At 43.9% G+C, this 16,906-nt stretch overlaps 1 protein-coding gene across 1 annotated transcript in view; it reads left to right on the forward strand.

The window, feature by feature from the left end:
• The window catches only part of KRT80 (keratin 80), a 30,592-nt gene extending 24,160 nt beyond the window's left edge, over positions 1-6,432 (forward strand). Inside the window, exons 5-9 of the mRNA XM_036762042.1 lie at positions 1,745-1,909; positions 3,892-4,017; positions 4,411-4,631; positions 5,429-5,484; positions 6,311-6,432. Coding sequence (XP_036617937.1) covers positions 1,745-1,909; positions 3,892-4,017; positions 4,411-4,631; positions 5,429-5,484; positions 6,311-6,432 — 690 coding nt within the window. The remainder of the gene's footprint in view (positions 1-1,744; positions 1,910-3,891; positions 4,018-4,410; positions 4,632-5,428; positions 5,485-6,310) is intronic.
• The last annotated feature ends 10,474 nt before the right edge of the window (positions 6,433-16,906 follow it).

Below are 16,906 nucleotides of genomic sequence, written 5' to 3' on the forward strand. Positions count from 1 at the left end.
AATTAACTGCTTCCCTCAAAGGATTTGCAATCAGTTGGGATGTTTAAAAGAGCTAATTGTTTGAAGACCTGGACAGCCCCTCCAATCACCCTTCCATCAGTATGAGTTCATGAGCTCTAAGACTCTTCAGAAGAGTCACCAAATTATAGAATTGAGAACTGGAAGAACATAAAAGACCATCCCTTCCGATATTCTCCATGTATAACCTCAGAGAGAAATGATCACCTATAATTATCCCATGATCCCATCATCACCCATAAGTATCAAACATAATGTAGGCCTGATAAAAATCAGATTTGAGCCTGAGAGATGTTGTCCCACCCTGGTGCTGAGTTCTAATTCAAGAAATGAAGAAATTAGAAGCTACTATCCTGAATATACCCTGAAAGAAAATAGAGAGTTTACTTCTGAGCCTGAGCCATACTAGGCCCTCCAGCCAGTCTATGGAGGGAGGCAACTCCAGTTACTCAAACTCTTGGTCTCTGAATGTCGCCTGTTAGATATGGAGTTTGTCTCTTCCAGGCTCTCCATGTCTGGCGCCTTCCCAGCCTTTATTCATATTATTCCCAACCACATAAATTATTCTCTCGTTCAACTGGACTCTTCACTCTCCTCTGTGTTTTCCAACGTCTGTGCTTTTGCCCATGTTATTCTCTATGCCTGGAATGCAACTTACCTATACCACCCCACTTCTGCCTGATGAATTCCCACCTACTCTCCCAAGTCCAATTCAAATACCTCTTTCTGCATGAAGTCTTCCCTGATTTCCCCCCAGATAGCCATTATGACCTTTGCCCCACTCTGAAATCACTCAGATTTGTATTTGCACTTCTTTAATGCAATCACGTATCATTGGTGTCTATGGGGTCAAGAAGAGTGGGACATGACTGAACAACAAAAATGTGTCATACACCTCTAGGCAACTCTAATTTCCATGAGCTGAGGGAACATGTATTGTATAGATTTTACATCCCTGCCCACCATCTAATTCAGAACTCTGTACACAGTAGGTCCATAATAAATGGTTGTTCTTTAACTCATCCTTAACTGGGATCCATCCTTAATTGAGATCTGAGGAAAGAGGAGATACAGTGTCTGCTCTCATGGAGATACCACCATTATGGGTGAAGTAGGACATGAAGTATTCACAGAGGATGGACCAAATACAAAGACAGAATGAGAAACAAGTGAGCAGAGCACCAGGCTTCAGTGCTGAGGCAATGGGGAGAAAGTAGAAAAGTGGAATTAGAAGTGATCTGAGAAGGATCTCTAGCGGAGGAAGAGTACAGACTGGGCTAGGAATACAGGGCGGAAGTCTTAGGGGCAAGAGGTATGAGAGAAGGAGAAGTACCAAGGAAGGAGCACTTAGGTGAGGAAGCTGAACAGAGAGAAAGATTAATCATAGGATTCCTAGCTAGAAAGGACCTTAGAGACCTTCTAGTTCAAACCCCACATTTTGTAGAGAAGGAAAATGAGACCCAGAAATGCAAAGTGACTTTCCCAAGGTCATACAGAACTAGGCTTTGAATTCAGGTCCTCCATTTCCTTTCTAGTATTTTGTGTTATTTTTTCAAAACACCACAGATACTTTCTCTTTTCATGGAGGTGGACATGCTGGGACACCATCTTCCCTATTGTAAAAATGGAGGAGCTGAGAGAACTTGGGGACGGGCACCCCAAATGGAATCTCTTGCATCTTTCCTCTCTGTTCAATCCTGTTCTCTCTCTCCTTCCTTCCTCCCAGGAACTCCAGGACCTGATGGCTCAGGTGAAGGACATATCAGTGACTGTAGGAATGGACAGTCGCTGCCACATCGACCTCAGTGGCATTGTGGAGGAGGTGAAGGCCCAATATGATGCCATTGCTGCCAAAAGTCTGGAGGAGGCTGAAGCATATTCCAGAAGCAGAGTAAGGGCAAACAAGATGGTGGGAAAGGGGAGACTATACCAGTGGGGAATCGCTGACCATGGACAGTGTCCCATATGGGTGGGAGGGAGAAGCTAGGGGCTGACTCCAGGAAGCTGTCCCAGCCTAGGAGTGGGGAGGGGGGCTACATGCCAGTACGTGTTGGGGGTGGGGAAGGTGAGCTTAGGAATATAACTGATGTCAAATGTTTATGAAAAACCTGGGCTGAATGTAAGGCAAGTTTGCGAAGTGGGAGAGAAATAAAATACATAAAGGAAGTTCTGGAGAGAAAGAGGTAGTCTAGCCCAGAGGAGAGAGCACTAGATCAAAATCCAATTGGCATTGCCACCAACTCACTCTTTGACCTCAGACAAGTAATTTCTTCTCTCTGGGCTACAGTTCCTTGTGCAAAAGAAATGAATTGAACTGAATGAACTCTCAAGTTCCTTCCAGTCCTGATAGACTGTGGTTTTCTTTGGGGACACTTTAGAGAGGAAACAAATCAATACATCAAGTGCTGATTTAGCTTCTGCTATATGGCAGTTGTAGGGGATGCAAAAAAGAGGGAGCAAGCACCATGGTCCCTGCTCTCCAGGAGTTTATGGTCTAACTAGGAAACTAAGGCATAGAACTGCCAGCTATGTGTCTATCTTTACTGGTCTCTCCTATTCAACATGGCCAAAAGTGACTCATCATCTTAACACACACCCTCACCAGCCCCTCCCCTTATCTTTCCTATCACTTCATCTTAAAACATGGTAAACAACTTTGACTTGGCCCTCAACATCCCATCAGTTTCTGAAGCTCATACATTCTACCCCTGCCATATCTCTTCTCTGTCCCCTTCCCTTCCCTTCTGCTGCAGCCCCCCGATCAGGCCCTCAGTGGCTTTCCCCTGGACTATTATAACTCATAACTAGTCTTATAGAATCATAAGAGCCTAGATCTGGCATTGGAACACCTTCAAATGAAGGGGCCAAGGGAAGTTAAATGTCTTATCCAAGACACACAGAAAGTTAAATGACTTACCCAAATACACACGGACTGAGCCACCCAAGAAAAAAGGGTTGTTTTAAAATATTTCTTTAATATTTAAAATATCAAATGACTTATCCAAAGACACACAGGTAATAGGTTCAGAGGTGGGATTTGAACCCAAGTCCTCTGATTCATCCTACTTCTAGTCTTTACTTCTCCAACATGTCACCTCTGCTCAAACCTCTTCAGTTGCTCCCATTTCCCTAGTGAAAAAACTATAAACTCCTGGCCCTTGGGGCATTCTAGACTTTCCACAACATGGCTCTACCATACATATCCAGTCTTACCTCATCCTGCTCATCATGCGTGCCCCACGTCAGCCTACTGGCTCTTTCAACATCTTCCATTCCTAGCCTTCCCTTTTCTATCCCCATACTTTTACTTAGACCATCCCACATACCTGGAGTGTACTGTCCCCTATTTTTTGAACTAGTTGCCTTATGTTAAGGCTTAACTCAGGTACAGACACTTCCATGACTTCCCTGATACCACTAACACCCCTCCCCCAGGTAAAAGTCACCTCCTTTTCCTCAGTTGCTCAGATTGCTTAGCCAGGCACTCTATTCAGTTCATTCTCCCTCCTGTCATGGGGATTTACATTCATATCTCCCCCTCCTCTTCCTGAATTGAAGACCCTCATGAGCAGGTGAGGGATAGAAGAGAGGGAGGAGATTAGAGACTGGAGGGGTGAAGAGAGTAGTGGGAGGAAATGATAAGAGAAGAGAAAGAAAGGCATGAGGGTGGGAGAAAAAGAAAATAAAAAACAAGAAAAGAAAAATGGCAGAGAATAGTAGGGAAGCTGTGGGAGAGCCTAAGGAAAAGAGGGGAGAGGAAAGTCAGTAGGGAGAGAAAGGAGAAGGATGAGATGGGGGAAAAAGAGGAAACAGCCACAGAGAAGTCTTCCCACATTGGACCGTGTCTCCCATTTACTCTTGTTTAATTCTCAGCTGGAGGAGAGTGCAGCTCGATCTGCTGAATTTGGGAACAGCCTTCAAAGCAGCCGAAGTGAGATTGCTGACTTGAACATTCAAATTCAAAAGCTAAGGTCCCAAATCCTCTCTCTCAAGAGCCATGTGAGTGACTCAAAGGGGCCAACCCATGGCAGGGGGAGGGGAGGTGGGGAGACACATGCACACCCAAACTTTCTCTCCCAGGTCTCTCAGCCAACAAAACGAGTTCATCAATCAGAGGCACAAACCACCGAGGAAAAAAAAGACTGGTTTTAAAATATTCCTGGGACAGGCATGTCACAGGGTTAATATCCTTGACCATTAAGGCAGCACAGTCAATCAACAAGCATTTCTTAATGGAAGTTAGACTTGGAAGACCTGGGTTCAAGTTCCATTTGGACCATGAAATTTAGATCTGGAAAGGATGATAGAGGCCATCTTGTCCAACCCTTCTGGATAGTCCCTCCCCCTTGCCCCTCCCTCTCTGACACCTTCCCCCCATTTTCCTGGTCTCAGTGTCTGCATTTGGAAGAGAATATTAAGGCAGCAGAGGAAGAGGGAGAGTTGGCCTTCCGGGATGCCCGGGCCAAACTGACTCAGCTTGAGGAGGCCTTGCAGAAAGCCAAGAAGGACATGGCCATCCAGCTGCGAGATTACCAGGAGCTGATGAATGTCAAGCTGGCCCTAGACATCGAGATCGCCACCTACAGGAAGCTGGTGGAAGGAGAAGAGTGCAGGTGATGGGAGGAAACTGACCAGATAAGGCTAGAAGCAAGACCAGATAAGATGGGAGAGAAGGCGAGGGAATTGAGGATTACAGGATATAAAGTTAGGTCATCCAATCTAACCCCCCCTCCCATTTTACCAATGGGGAAACTGAGGTACAGGAGAGGTCGCATGCTATAACAGAAAGAACACTTGCCTTGAAATGAAGAGACCTTTTGCACTTGCTCTGTGTGCCCTTTGGCACATCATGTAACCTTTCGAGCTTCAGTTTCCTCGTTTGTAAAGTGAAAATAATACACTTCCTACCTCACATGGTATGAGACACAAAAAGATCATATATGCAAAAGCTGCTTATAAGCAAAAAATATTCTATAAACATATTCGATTATTATTTTTATTAGTATCATGCAACTTGGCAAAGATGATAGAGTTAGTGGTTAACCTGGGCTATAAATCAGAATGCCCGCTTCCAGCCTAGTGCTCTATCCACCGCAGTGCACTGAATTTCATTTTTTAAAATACCAAAAAAAACCCTTCTAGCATATGTTGTAGAATAGAAAAATGTGAAGAACACCTTCCCTGAGTCTGGTAATCCAAAGCTTAAATGAAATCAGGCGACAGGCCACTAGAAATCAGGAAGCTTCCTCAAGGAGAAAAGTGAACCCCAAAAGGGATACGTTGATTGCCCAAGTTAAGCCAGCACAGTAGCAGGAGGATCGCCCATAGGCTCTGTCCCGCTCTTGTCCCTCCCTCTGTTGGAGTCACCTGGGGAGCTCCTTCTCCACCTGACCTGGTTCTCTCTCCCCAGGATGGACTCTCCTTCCTCTGCAGTTGTCAGTTCTGTCCAGTCCCGATCCAGACCGGGTAAGTTTATTCATCTTGTGTGTATTTGGGGGAGGTGGACAGGGGTTGGGAGCCTGATTCTTTTTTTAGGGGGCTCTAAAAGCAGCTTGATCCAATTGAACAAACATGTATTAAGTACCTGTGACATGCAAGGCACTGAGTGAGGCATGGGAAAGCCAAAATTAAAAGGAAATAAGCCTTACCCTCAAAAAGTTTACAATCTGCTGGCAGGGCTAGATCCTGTTCGCAGAGAGGTAAATACTGAGTATATTCAAAGTAACTTCTAAAGGGAGAGAAAACTAACAAATGGTGGGGAGAATGCAGTCAGGAGGTGGCAGCTGAGTGAGGTGGAGGTGAGGAAAGAGCACATTCCAGATATGGCACCAGCCTGAGATGGCATCTCAGCTATCAGAAAATAACAGTTAATGTGTCAATGTGTCTGGAACAGAAAGTGTATAAAGAGGAGTAATAGGAGAAAGACTGAAAAGATAGGTGGGAGCCAGATTTGTGGGGGAGCTTAAATGTCAGGCTAAAGATTTTGGATTTTGTCCTAGAGACAATAGGCAGCCATGGAAAATTTTTGAGCAAGGGAGGAACATAATCAGATGTGTGATTTAAAAATCACATATTAAAAATGCACATTAAAAATCACATATGAATATAATTTAAAAATAAATTCACATTAAAAATTATATATTAAAAAACACATTAAAATCACATATAAAAATCTCACTAAAAATCATAGCTACTTGGCAGTTATGCAGAAGGTAGATTGGAGAGGAAGAATGGATTCAGACAGAACTGTGAGATACTAGCCATTCACCTTCCATATTTCTTTCCCTTGCAGTTGCCTCCAAATCAGGCTCCTCGATGACATCCTTCTTAAAGAGGAAGAACAGGGGTCCGGTGATCAAGATCACAGAGATGTCCGAGAAGCTCATCTCTCAGGAATCTGAGACCGCTCAGTAAGGCGGCTGGCCCCCCGGCCCAGCTAGCCACTCCAACTCATGGATGACAAAGGGAAGCATCAACCTGCCTATGCTCTTGGTGGGAGAAGGTGTCCAGAGGGGATTAATGATCACCCCCCTCCACTTCTCAACCTCCCAACAGCATCACTCATTTCTGGAATTTCTACCCAGTGGTCAGGGCCATTTGCCTCACTTCCTGGACATGCTAAATGGAGTTGCCTCTATTCCTTGGCACCTCTAGGGCTTCCTCTGATTCCCTTTCCTCCACACACACACATTTTTCGTTTGAGGTTTGGGGATCAGAACAACTGATCTGTACGGCATGATTCCCTGCCCTGGACATGCCTCACAAGTCCCTGCCTCAGGACAGAATTGAGTGAGCAAGTCTCTCATTGCTCCCTGGTCCTGTCACCTTCATGTTGTTTGTCCCTCCGCTGGCACCTCCAGGGGATGGGCGGAGAAAAGGAAGCTTGGGTGCCACTGATCAGCCAGATTAGCAGGGAGGATGAAAGCCCACTACATTCCTTGCCACCAACCTTCACTTGCTCCCTAAACCCCTGACAGTATTAATAGTAGGCAGGGTGTGGAGATTCCTGGGGGAGAAATTAGATGTTCTTCTGGGTGGAACCAGGGAATTAGCCTAGAGAATCCTGGGCCTTGATGACCCAGCTTATTATCCTCATTATCCTTCCCTTTCCCTACTGCCCTATTATGAGTCCCACCCTCCCTGGGCCTTTACTGAAATTTAATAGCCCCCAGGAAAGGAATAGTCCATTGGTCTATTCCTGAGCCAGCTTCCCATCTCCTCATCAGGGAAACCTTATATTCTTGCCATTTAGTTGGAGGAGAGGGTTAGAAGAAGCCTTTTCCCAGATAATTCCAAGTTCTTATGGATGTTGCTAACACTTAAACCATACCTAAAGGAGAGCTAACAGAATCTCATCTCACCTTATCCAGGTGCAGCTACTATGGGGTCTGGCCAGGGCCCCTTGTTCTAGAGTCCCTGTTGCCTCACACTCAGAATTCCTATTGTCTAGCTATGTACTCTACCCAAAAAGACAGAGTTCTAGGACCTCCAGTATAGCCACATTGCCAAGATTGCCCCCTCCCCATCCTCCCAAAGATAGAACCAGAAATGCCTTGAACCTCCAACTCTTGGTCATCTATGGTCTATGGTCATCTATGCTGGATTTGCTGCCCTTTACCTTCTCCCAAGACTAACATCCCTTGCCTCTATGCCCTCCTGCCTCCCTGCCTTCCTTCCCATTGGGCCATGAAAAAGGCTAAATTAGAGCCCTTTGGAGCCCTGAGGGTGGAGAATCTAAGTGTGGGTAGGTAAGGAGTCTCCTTAGCTACTATCCTCTACAGCTACTCTAAAGAGGGTGTCCTATCAGCCCCAAAATGAATGTCTCAAAGAGACATAAAAGAAAAAATTCAATATCTAAAACAAGGGTATTTGGGTCTGTGACCCTTTTCCTTTTTCCTGGAAGATTCCAAGCTGCCCCCTACTGACCTCCTTTTTTCTGTCTGAAATCTCTTATCAACAACAGACCCCACCCTTCTCCCACCTCAGAGCAATCTTTTCCCTTATTCTGTCCTCTTCTCTCCCCTGGGGCTCCCTAATGCCCCCAGTCCTGGCTCCTCACTCATCCCAAAGTACAGCTTCTCAAGGTGGTAGGTGTCTAGACTCTGTCCCTTTCTTTGGTCTTCCTAGCCTTAGTACTCCAAGCTGCTATGCAGAGTAGAATGCCATCCACTACCTGAGTCTCAGGTGAGAAATCAAGGGGATCCAGGCTCACACACATCTTGGTCTGAGGAGCTGTCCAAAACCCTCTCAACCCCAAGCAAAGCCTCTGGCTTCTGTTTTTCGTGCTATTTATTGGGGTAGAACACGTCAATGGGATATGAGATACATAGAAATATATTATTTTTTTCATAAGTTATGTGGCTCTTAACTTATTGCCTCCCTTCCTCTTTCTGCCTACAACATCAATATTTTAGACTGTCTTTGTGGACAGTCACTGTACCCCATGGACTAAACTCTCCTAGGACAATACCCCCTCCTCTGCCTGGTGGGGTGAATAAAGTGTGCTAAGCATCTTTTAAGGATGGAGACGTGTCAGTTTCTATGTTCCCTCTTGTATTGGCCAGTGGAGTAGAGGGACAATGAGGGAGCCAGGACTGGACCTTAGATCTCTCTGATATAAGCCAGGTACCAATTGCCTGTTGGGAATAGTCCAGGAAATTTTACCTTTGACCCTTGCATTATTAATTTTCACTGTTTTCTAAACACTTTTGATCTGTAAGCCTGTAAGCCCTCAAGGCACTCAAAGAAGGACCAAAAGAATCACATAGACCTTCCTGGTCCCTAAATCTGCTTGGCTCCCTGAGTTTGGATACCTGCTGAAGACAAACCCAATGGCTTTTCTCCCTTGTTCCATCACTGCCATTACAATTAGATGCCTGATTCTAGCATTTATTCCCTCTTTCCTTTTATAGTTCTTATATTCACATCACAAGAGGGAATTTGCTAGGATTTATTTAGAAGGGATAAGAGACAGGTGCAGAACAGTGAATGGTGTTGGACCTGAAGTCATGCAGACCTGGGTTAATCTCCCGTCTCTGGCGCTTTCAAATTGTTCAACGTAGAGCAAGTCACCTCACCTCAAAGGGAACTCCTAGTACCCATCTACTACCACAGTCATAGTCAGATGTGATCTGCTTGGTAAAAAGGCATTCCTACACCAATGGATCCCAAATCATTTCTGTCCTTGAGGACAGAAAGGGACAAAAAAACCCAAGAATATACAAATTTCATTCATTCAGGGAAACAAGAAGTGGGAATGAAGGAAAGCTCCATCATCCCAAGAATAAAATTGGGTCAGATGGGCTCACAACCCTCTCCAAGCTAGGAACAGAATAGCCACAGAAAAGAATGACATTTTCTGCCCAGGACAATATCATGCTGATTTTGAATTTGCCCATTTGGGATCAAGATCAAGGGTTTTTGTTTTTTTTATCTCTGGGCTCATCGTCATCAAATCACAAAGCCTCCTAATAGAATTGAAGGTAGAGGACTATCCTGGTCACATTCCTGTGGTATCACTTACTCATCCTTCCTGCCCTCATTCATGCCCCACCACTGAAGAAAAGGCAGGAATCTGCAAACTGCAATATGGTAGAGCAGGAAGAAGATCTCATTTGACGTCAGAAGACCTGACTTTGCTCTTAGATAAGGTCCTCAGTTTCCTCTTCAGAAAAGCGAAGGGCTTGGATTAGACAGATATGAATCTCCTTTCCTCTTCTAATAGTCTATGAAGTACACACATGTAATGAAGGTTCCCACCATTACCAAAATAAAAAGCCCTGTTGGAACATAGCTATCCATTTCAGAATCCTCTGTTTTTGTAAATATTAATAATGACAATAAATAGTAAGAACACAAAACAGAAAAGAAGACAGCAATGGCAGCTAAACTCCAGACCAGCCTAGACCAGCCTAGACCAGCCTTCTATGGAATTTCCCTTTCTCTCAAAGAGGTCTGACAATTCCAGTAGGGGTGGTTTCTCTAATCACACAATCTCAAAGTTGGAGGAGACTTCAGAGGAGATCTGTAGTCCAACCCCTACCTGAAAGACACATCCACTCCACAGCCAGTGTGCAGCGTTCCCTACTAGGGGCTAGAGAAGTCATAGGGACTAGTCCCAATTTCAATCAGACAATCCTACAGGAGCACACAATGCCTTCTGTACTATTCTGACCCCAGATGTGGCATTGAATGTCCTAAAAGAACAGTCTACTAACTTGATCCATGCTATCATTTCCAACAGTTCTATCACATCTCAATTTTCTAAATATTCCTACTCACCTATTGCAGTTGGGATGGTATTGAACACTTCTATGTTCCCAGTGCAAATAAATCTAAACTATAGTGCCTGCCCTCAAAGAGCTTATGATCTTGTTGGGGACTAATAATAATAACTTGGATGTAACACATTTTATAATTTGCAAACTATTTCATTTGTGCTCACAACGACCCCATGCTATGGGCACTACAGGTATGATTTCCCTCATTTTACAGATGAGGGAATTGGGACTCAGTTAAGTTGTTCATCCATGGTCACAAAACTAGATGTCAAAGGTGGGATTTGAACCTAGGTCTTCCTGGCTCTGAGCCCAATGCTCATTCCCACCCTAAAAAATAGGATAATTAGAAAACAGAGCAAAGCAGAACACAGGCAAACCTCATCTTATTGTGCTTCGTTGTGCCTCACATAAGTAATAAAAATAAAAACCCACATTTATATAGCACTTCCCTATGTGCCAGGCACTGTGCTGTACAGTTAATTATCACATTTGATTCTCACAACAACCTTTGAAAGATAGGTGCCATCATTACCCCCATTTTATAAATGGGGAAACTGAGGTCAGATGATTTGCTCAGGGTCACACAGCTAGTAAGTGTCTGAGACTAGATTTGAATTCAAGTCTTTTTGACTCCATGCCCAGTGCTACCTCCACTGTACCATGGAGCTGCTTCTAATGATTTAATTGATTCCAACAGGTCTGAAAGGCATACCAGAAGTAAATTCCTTCCTAACCTACATCTCCTCAACCCCTATGCCCACATCTTCCAGCAGCCCATAGGTGGCAGCTCCTGGTACCAGCACAGCTGCCATTCTGCACCTTCACTGACTTTCTGCAAGATGGCTTCTAATTCATTATTATTAATTATTATTAATAAATAAGAACAGTTAGCATTCATATAGCACTTTCATATTGGCAATGCATTTACATAGAAAATCTCATCTGATTCTCACAACAATCCTGGGAGATAAGTGCTATTATTGTCTCCAGTTTGCAGATGGGGAAACTGAGGCTGGGAAGTTTAATGACTTAGTGTCGCACAGCTAGTAAGTGTCTGTGGCAAGATTTGAATCCAGAACTTCCTGCCTCCAAGCCCAGTACTCTCTCCACTGAACCACCTAGCTGCCTATAACAATCATTTCTCTTGCTTCACCCCTGTAGTCTTGAAGACAGTTCTCCCATACCCTTAGCCTCTAAAATAGTAGCTTCAAGCTTAGTGTAAAGAGGAGGTGTGGTCATCAGCTTGGGGGAGCCAGGGCAGTATCTAAAGGAATCCCCCACCAGTCTCAGGCCTCTGCTTGGATAGATACCGCCTCATGGTGAGTAGGTCCATTGGGGAAACCAAATTACAAATGGGAAAACGGCTTGGTGATCGCTGAATAAGAACAAATAGCACCCAGCGTTCCCAAAGATCATTTCCACCAAGCTTTGGTAGTCTAATGACTTGCCTTGTCCACCCCAGGGAGGCACAGAATTAAATCTAATGGCTTAGAATTGGAACCTCTTCTCTCTGCGAAAGTACTGGATAAAAAAAACTTTGACAAAGTCTTACTCAACTGCTTTTTCCGAGCCTATCTTTCAATAGTCCTTATCAATTACCAGCATCTTCTGTCACCATGGAATGACTTGCCACACAAGAGGTTGCAAATCCCAGAACTCTTGTTTATCTTACACTGGTTACATTTCAGGGTGGACTCTTCCTGGTAGCGCAGAGGGAGACACCTTCATCCATCCCCCGCAGCTCCTTATGATATCTCAAGGAGTCTGGCCTTCCCGGACTTGTCTGGCTCGTCCCAGCCCTCCCTAACATTTGTCCTGGATTGAGGTTCACATATATTTTGCTTTCAGGATCTATAGCCCTCTACCCAATGTCTGCAAAACCCAGAATACATTCAGAGTCCAACTGTCCTCTCTGGCCTCCCTCCTTCACAGGTCAGATAGGTGGCACAGTGGATAGAGTACTTGCCTAGGGGTCAGGAAGACTCATCTTCCTGAATTCAAATCTGGCTTCAGACACTTACTAGCTATGTAACTCTGGGCAAGTCACTTAATCATGTTTGCCTCAGTTTCCTCATTTGTAAAATGAGCTGGAGAAGGAAATGGCAAACCACTCAAGTATCTCTGCCAAGAAAACCCCAAATGGGGTCACAAAGAGTTGGATATGACTGAACAGCAACACCCTTCCCCTCAGACTAGAGCTCTCCTGCTACAGTCCCTGCCCAGGTCCTAGCTTTCTGAGGATTGTCTTTTTGTAAATCCCTTCTGCTTAATAAAAAACAACACTGCTTTCTAAAGCAATTGAAGGTTCACAAAGTATTTGGAAGGCAGAATCCCTGTGAGTCAGGGAGGCCAAGTAATAATATCCCCACTATACAAGCAAGAATAAAAATGAACTATTTGATTTGTACAAATATTTATTCTCTCTCCCTCCCACTGCCCATCCCACAATTGAACAAAAAAGAAAGAAAGAAAAATAAAACTCACATAACTAATATGCATAGCCCAACAAAACATATTCCACATTAGCCATGTCCAAAATTATATGCCCTCTGCCCCAGCCCACCCACCATTCCCTGTGAGTGCAGGAAGAGCTTCATTCTGCATTTGAAGTTCCTCCCCTCTTTAATGCTCTGGACTTATTGTACTCATCAGAGTTCTCAAGTCTTTCAGACTTGTTTTTCTTTATAACGTTGTTGTCATCCTATAAATCGTCCTCCTGGTTCTGCTCACTTCTCTCAACAATGGAGACCCAGTTGTTGTTCATTTGTATCTGTCATGTCCAGCTCTTTGTGACCCCATTTGGAGTTTTCTTGGTAAAGATACTGGAGAGGTTTGCCCTTTCCTTCTCCAGCTCATTTTACAGATGAGGAAACTGAGGCAAAGAGTTAAATGACTTGACCAGGGTCACACTACTAGTAAGTGTCTGAGGCTGGATTTGAACTCAGGAATATGAGGCTTCCTGACTTCAGACCCGGTGCTCTATCTACTGCACCTGCTAAGTGTCTACTTGGACCCAGAGAGACTAAGTAATTTGCTTATGGTCACGCAGTAAATAAATATCAAAGATAAACTCGGATCAATTGGCCCCAAGCCTATGGCTATTTCCTACCTTGTCATTTCTTTTTAAAAAGGGAAAGAAACAAAACTTTTCATGATTCTCCAATCCTCTGCAGGTGCCCCAAACATCTACCCTCAGACTCTTACCCCTTCTCCTTCCCTTGCGGATGGGAAGGTTTCCCATTTCCTCTATCACAGGGGTGGATAGCTTGTGGTATACATTCCACAGTGACAGGCAGATGTGTGTTAGCAATAAGCCTTAAGAGAAACTATGACATCATGGAGATTTGTCTTTGGCTCTCCCTCCCTGGCGCCTGCCCTGAGTCAATCCCTGGATTATGGTTCAGCTCTAGATTAATAAGACTTGACATTCCTGTAGCACTTTATGACTTGCAAAGTCTTTGAGGCATTATCTCACTTAATTCTCACAACAACCCAGTGAGATAGGTGCTGTTCATATGCCCATTTTACAGATGAGGAAACAAAGAATTTGAGAGGTGAAATTATTTTTCCAGGGTCACACGGCTAAATAAATATCTTGGGAGGGACTTCAATACTAGTATTACCAACTCCAAATACAGCATTCGCTCCCCTATGCCATGCTCCCTCTGTGATCCGAGGATTCAAGGGAGAGATGCTGCTCAGACTTAGGAAATTTACCTAAGTAAAATGTATGTAGGTGAAAACCACAGGATATGTGCAATTCTGTGACACAGCTACCCTGGGTCTCTCATCCCAACTCTAGATATAACCCAGCACATGTGATATCTAGCCAGGAGCTGGCTAGCTCAGCCTAGGGCTTCAGACTGGCTATGAGCCACCTAAATCAAGCTCTCCCCTCTGTCTCCCACCCAACTGGAGAGACAGAGAGAGAGAGAGAGAGAGGGAGAGAGAGAGAGAGAGAGAGAGAGAGAGAGAGAGAGAGAGAGAGAGAGAGAGAGAGCGCCTTTATAATAGAGCACAAACTATACAGAGGTGCTATATAAATGCACCAATCCATGGTAAGAAAGCCCACTGGACTGATAAATAGACCAATCATAGGAGAATGCTCAGTAAAACAAGGACACTTGTTTTATGGTCAACTCCTTTTTTTCTATTCTCCTTTCCTAAGGTCTATGCATAGATTGGCATAATTCCTTCTTCAGTGATGATGATTGAGTCCCAGTTACTCTGACTGTTTCTATCCACTGGCTTAGGGGAAGGGGTCAAGTGTGGTCACCCTGCACTACTCTGCTAATAACATTGATGCTGATGATGTTAGCTACTAAGGGATAACCAAAGGGTTAACAGGTACTAGTAATAATAATAGCTCCATTGGTGGAGTTGTGAACTGGTTCAACCATTCTGGAGAACAATTTGGAACTACACCTAAAGGACTATAAAACTCTGCATACCCTTTGACCAACCAATACCACTACTAGGTTGGTATCCCAAAGAGATAAAAGAAAAAGGGAAAGGACTTATATGTACAAAAATATTTATAGCAGTTTTTTGTGGTGGCAAAGAATTGGAAATTAAGGGGATGCCCATCAATTGGGGAATGGCTGAACAAGTTGTTGCATACAATTGTAATGGAGTACTGTTGTGCTAGAAGAAATGATGAAGGGGCGATTTCAGAAAAACTTGGGAAGATTTATATGAATTGATGCAAAGTGAAGTGAACAGAACAAGAAGAATGTTGTACACAGTAAACAGCAGCAATGTTGTAACAATGACCAACTATGAAATATTTGGCTATTCTCATCAATATAATGATCCAAGACAATTCCAAAGGACTCATGGTGAAAGATGCTGTCCACCTCCAGAGAGAAAACTGATGAATTTCACATACAGATTGAAGCATACCTTTCTTCCTTTCTATATTTTGCTTTCTTTCCTTTTTTCAGCATGACACATATGAAAATATGTTTTGCATGACTTCACATGTATAGTAGCTATCATATTACTTGCCTTCTCAGTGGGTGAGAAAAAGACTGGAGTGAAGGAGAAAATTTGAAACTCAAAATTTTTTAAAATTAATGCTAATAAATTAATTAATTTAAAATAATAATAATAGCTCCTATTCCCATAGTACTACATTACTTTCCCCAGAACTCTGTGAGGTAAGGAGTGTATTACTGTTTCCACTTAACAGATGAGTAAACTGAGGCTCATGAAGGCTAAGTGACTATCGTCCCACAGCTAGTAAATATTGGAATCACCTCTCCAGACTTCAAACCTAGGGTTCTTTCTCTTCTAGCAGCCTAACACTGAAGCCTCCCCCAAGAGCTTTTGAATTTTAATAGGGGACCTTTGAAAAGTACCTTTCCATGGGAGAAAGATCCTCCTTCTGCAGGCCCATTCCCTGTGAGTAAAAGAGAACCCTTGGAAAGATTGCCACCTCCTGCTACACAAATATTCATTCATTTATTCAAAAACATTTTTGAACAATGAGGTATAGTGGAAAGACTACTAAGCTTTGAGTAATAGATTTGACTCCAACACGTGCCAGCTTTGTGACTGTGGGTAAGGATCTCTGAGCCTAAAGTAAATTTCCTCGACAAAATGAGAAGGATGATGCTCCTCTTAGTCTACTAGCCTCCCACTCTACTGCCCAGTCCTGGTGTGGAGGTCACCTGGGGGTCTCAAAAGCTATGCCAGTGGAGGGCAAACTCTGGTGGATCCCCAGAGACTAAAAAATAAAGCTGGGAGAATGAGACCAGGTCACCATAACACTGTGAGAAAGTCTGGGTTCAAATCAAGCTGCTGTCTGCGGGACTCTATGACCCTCCTTTTCCTAATTTGCTGGTTGGTCTCCCTGTCTCAAGTCTCTCCCCAGTGTAGTCTGGCCTCCCCTCTGCTGTCAAAGCACAAGTCTGACCATATCTACTCAATAAATTCTAGACTCCCCATCACTTCCGGGACCAAATATAAAATCCTGTGCTTGGCATTCGAAGCCTTTCACAACCTGGCTCCCTTCTATTTTTCCAGTCTTCTTACACCTTACTCACCTGCACATACTCAGCTCTCCAGTGATGCTGTCCTTCTTGTCAGTCCTCAAACAAGACACTCCCATTTCCCAACTCCAGGCATCTTCATTGGCATTACTCCATACATGGCTAGAATTCCTTGCCTCCCCATCTCTGCCTCCTGGCTTCCCTCTCCTCCTTCAGGTCCCAGCTAAATTCTACTTTCTGTGAGAAGGCTTTTACCATCCCCCACCTTAATTTTAGCACTTTCCCTCTAAAATTATCTCTAATTTATCATGTATACAACTTGCTCTTACATAGTGGTTTGTGTGTTGTTCTCTCCCATTGAACTCTGAGCCCCTGGAGAACAAGGACCATCTTTTGTTTACCTTCAGATCCCCAGAACATAGCACAATGCCTGGTGCATAGTAGGTGCTTACTTACTGATTACCTGACTGATCTATAAAAATAAGGAGATTGGACTATCTGACCTTTGAGATCCTTCCATCTCTGAATCTATAATTCTTTATTCACACATTGTTTTCACCCGGGGACCCCTGCAGCTAAATTTGGAAAGGTTCATCACCACACTGGCTGTAAAGT

This window comes from Trichosurus vulpecula, chromosome 5, assembly GCF_011100635.1.
Source record: "Trichosurus vulpecula isolate mTriVul1 chromosome 5, mTriVul1.pri, whole genome shotgun sequence".
NCBI classification, from domain to species: domain Eukaryota; kingdom Metazoa; phylum Chordata; class Mammalia; order Diprotodontia; family Phalangeridae; genus Trichosurus; species Trichosurus vulpecula.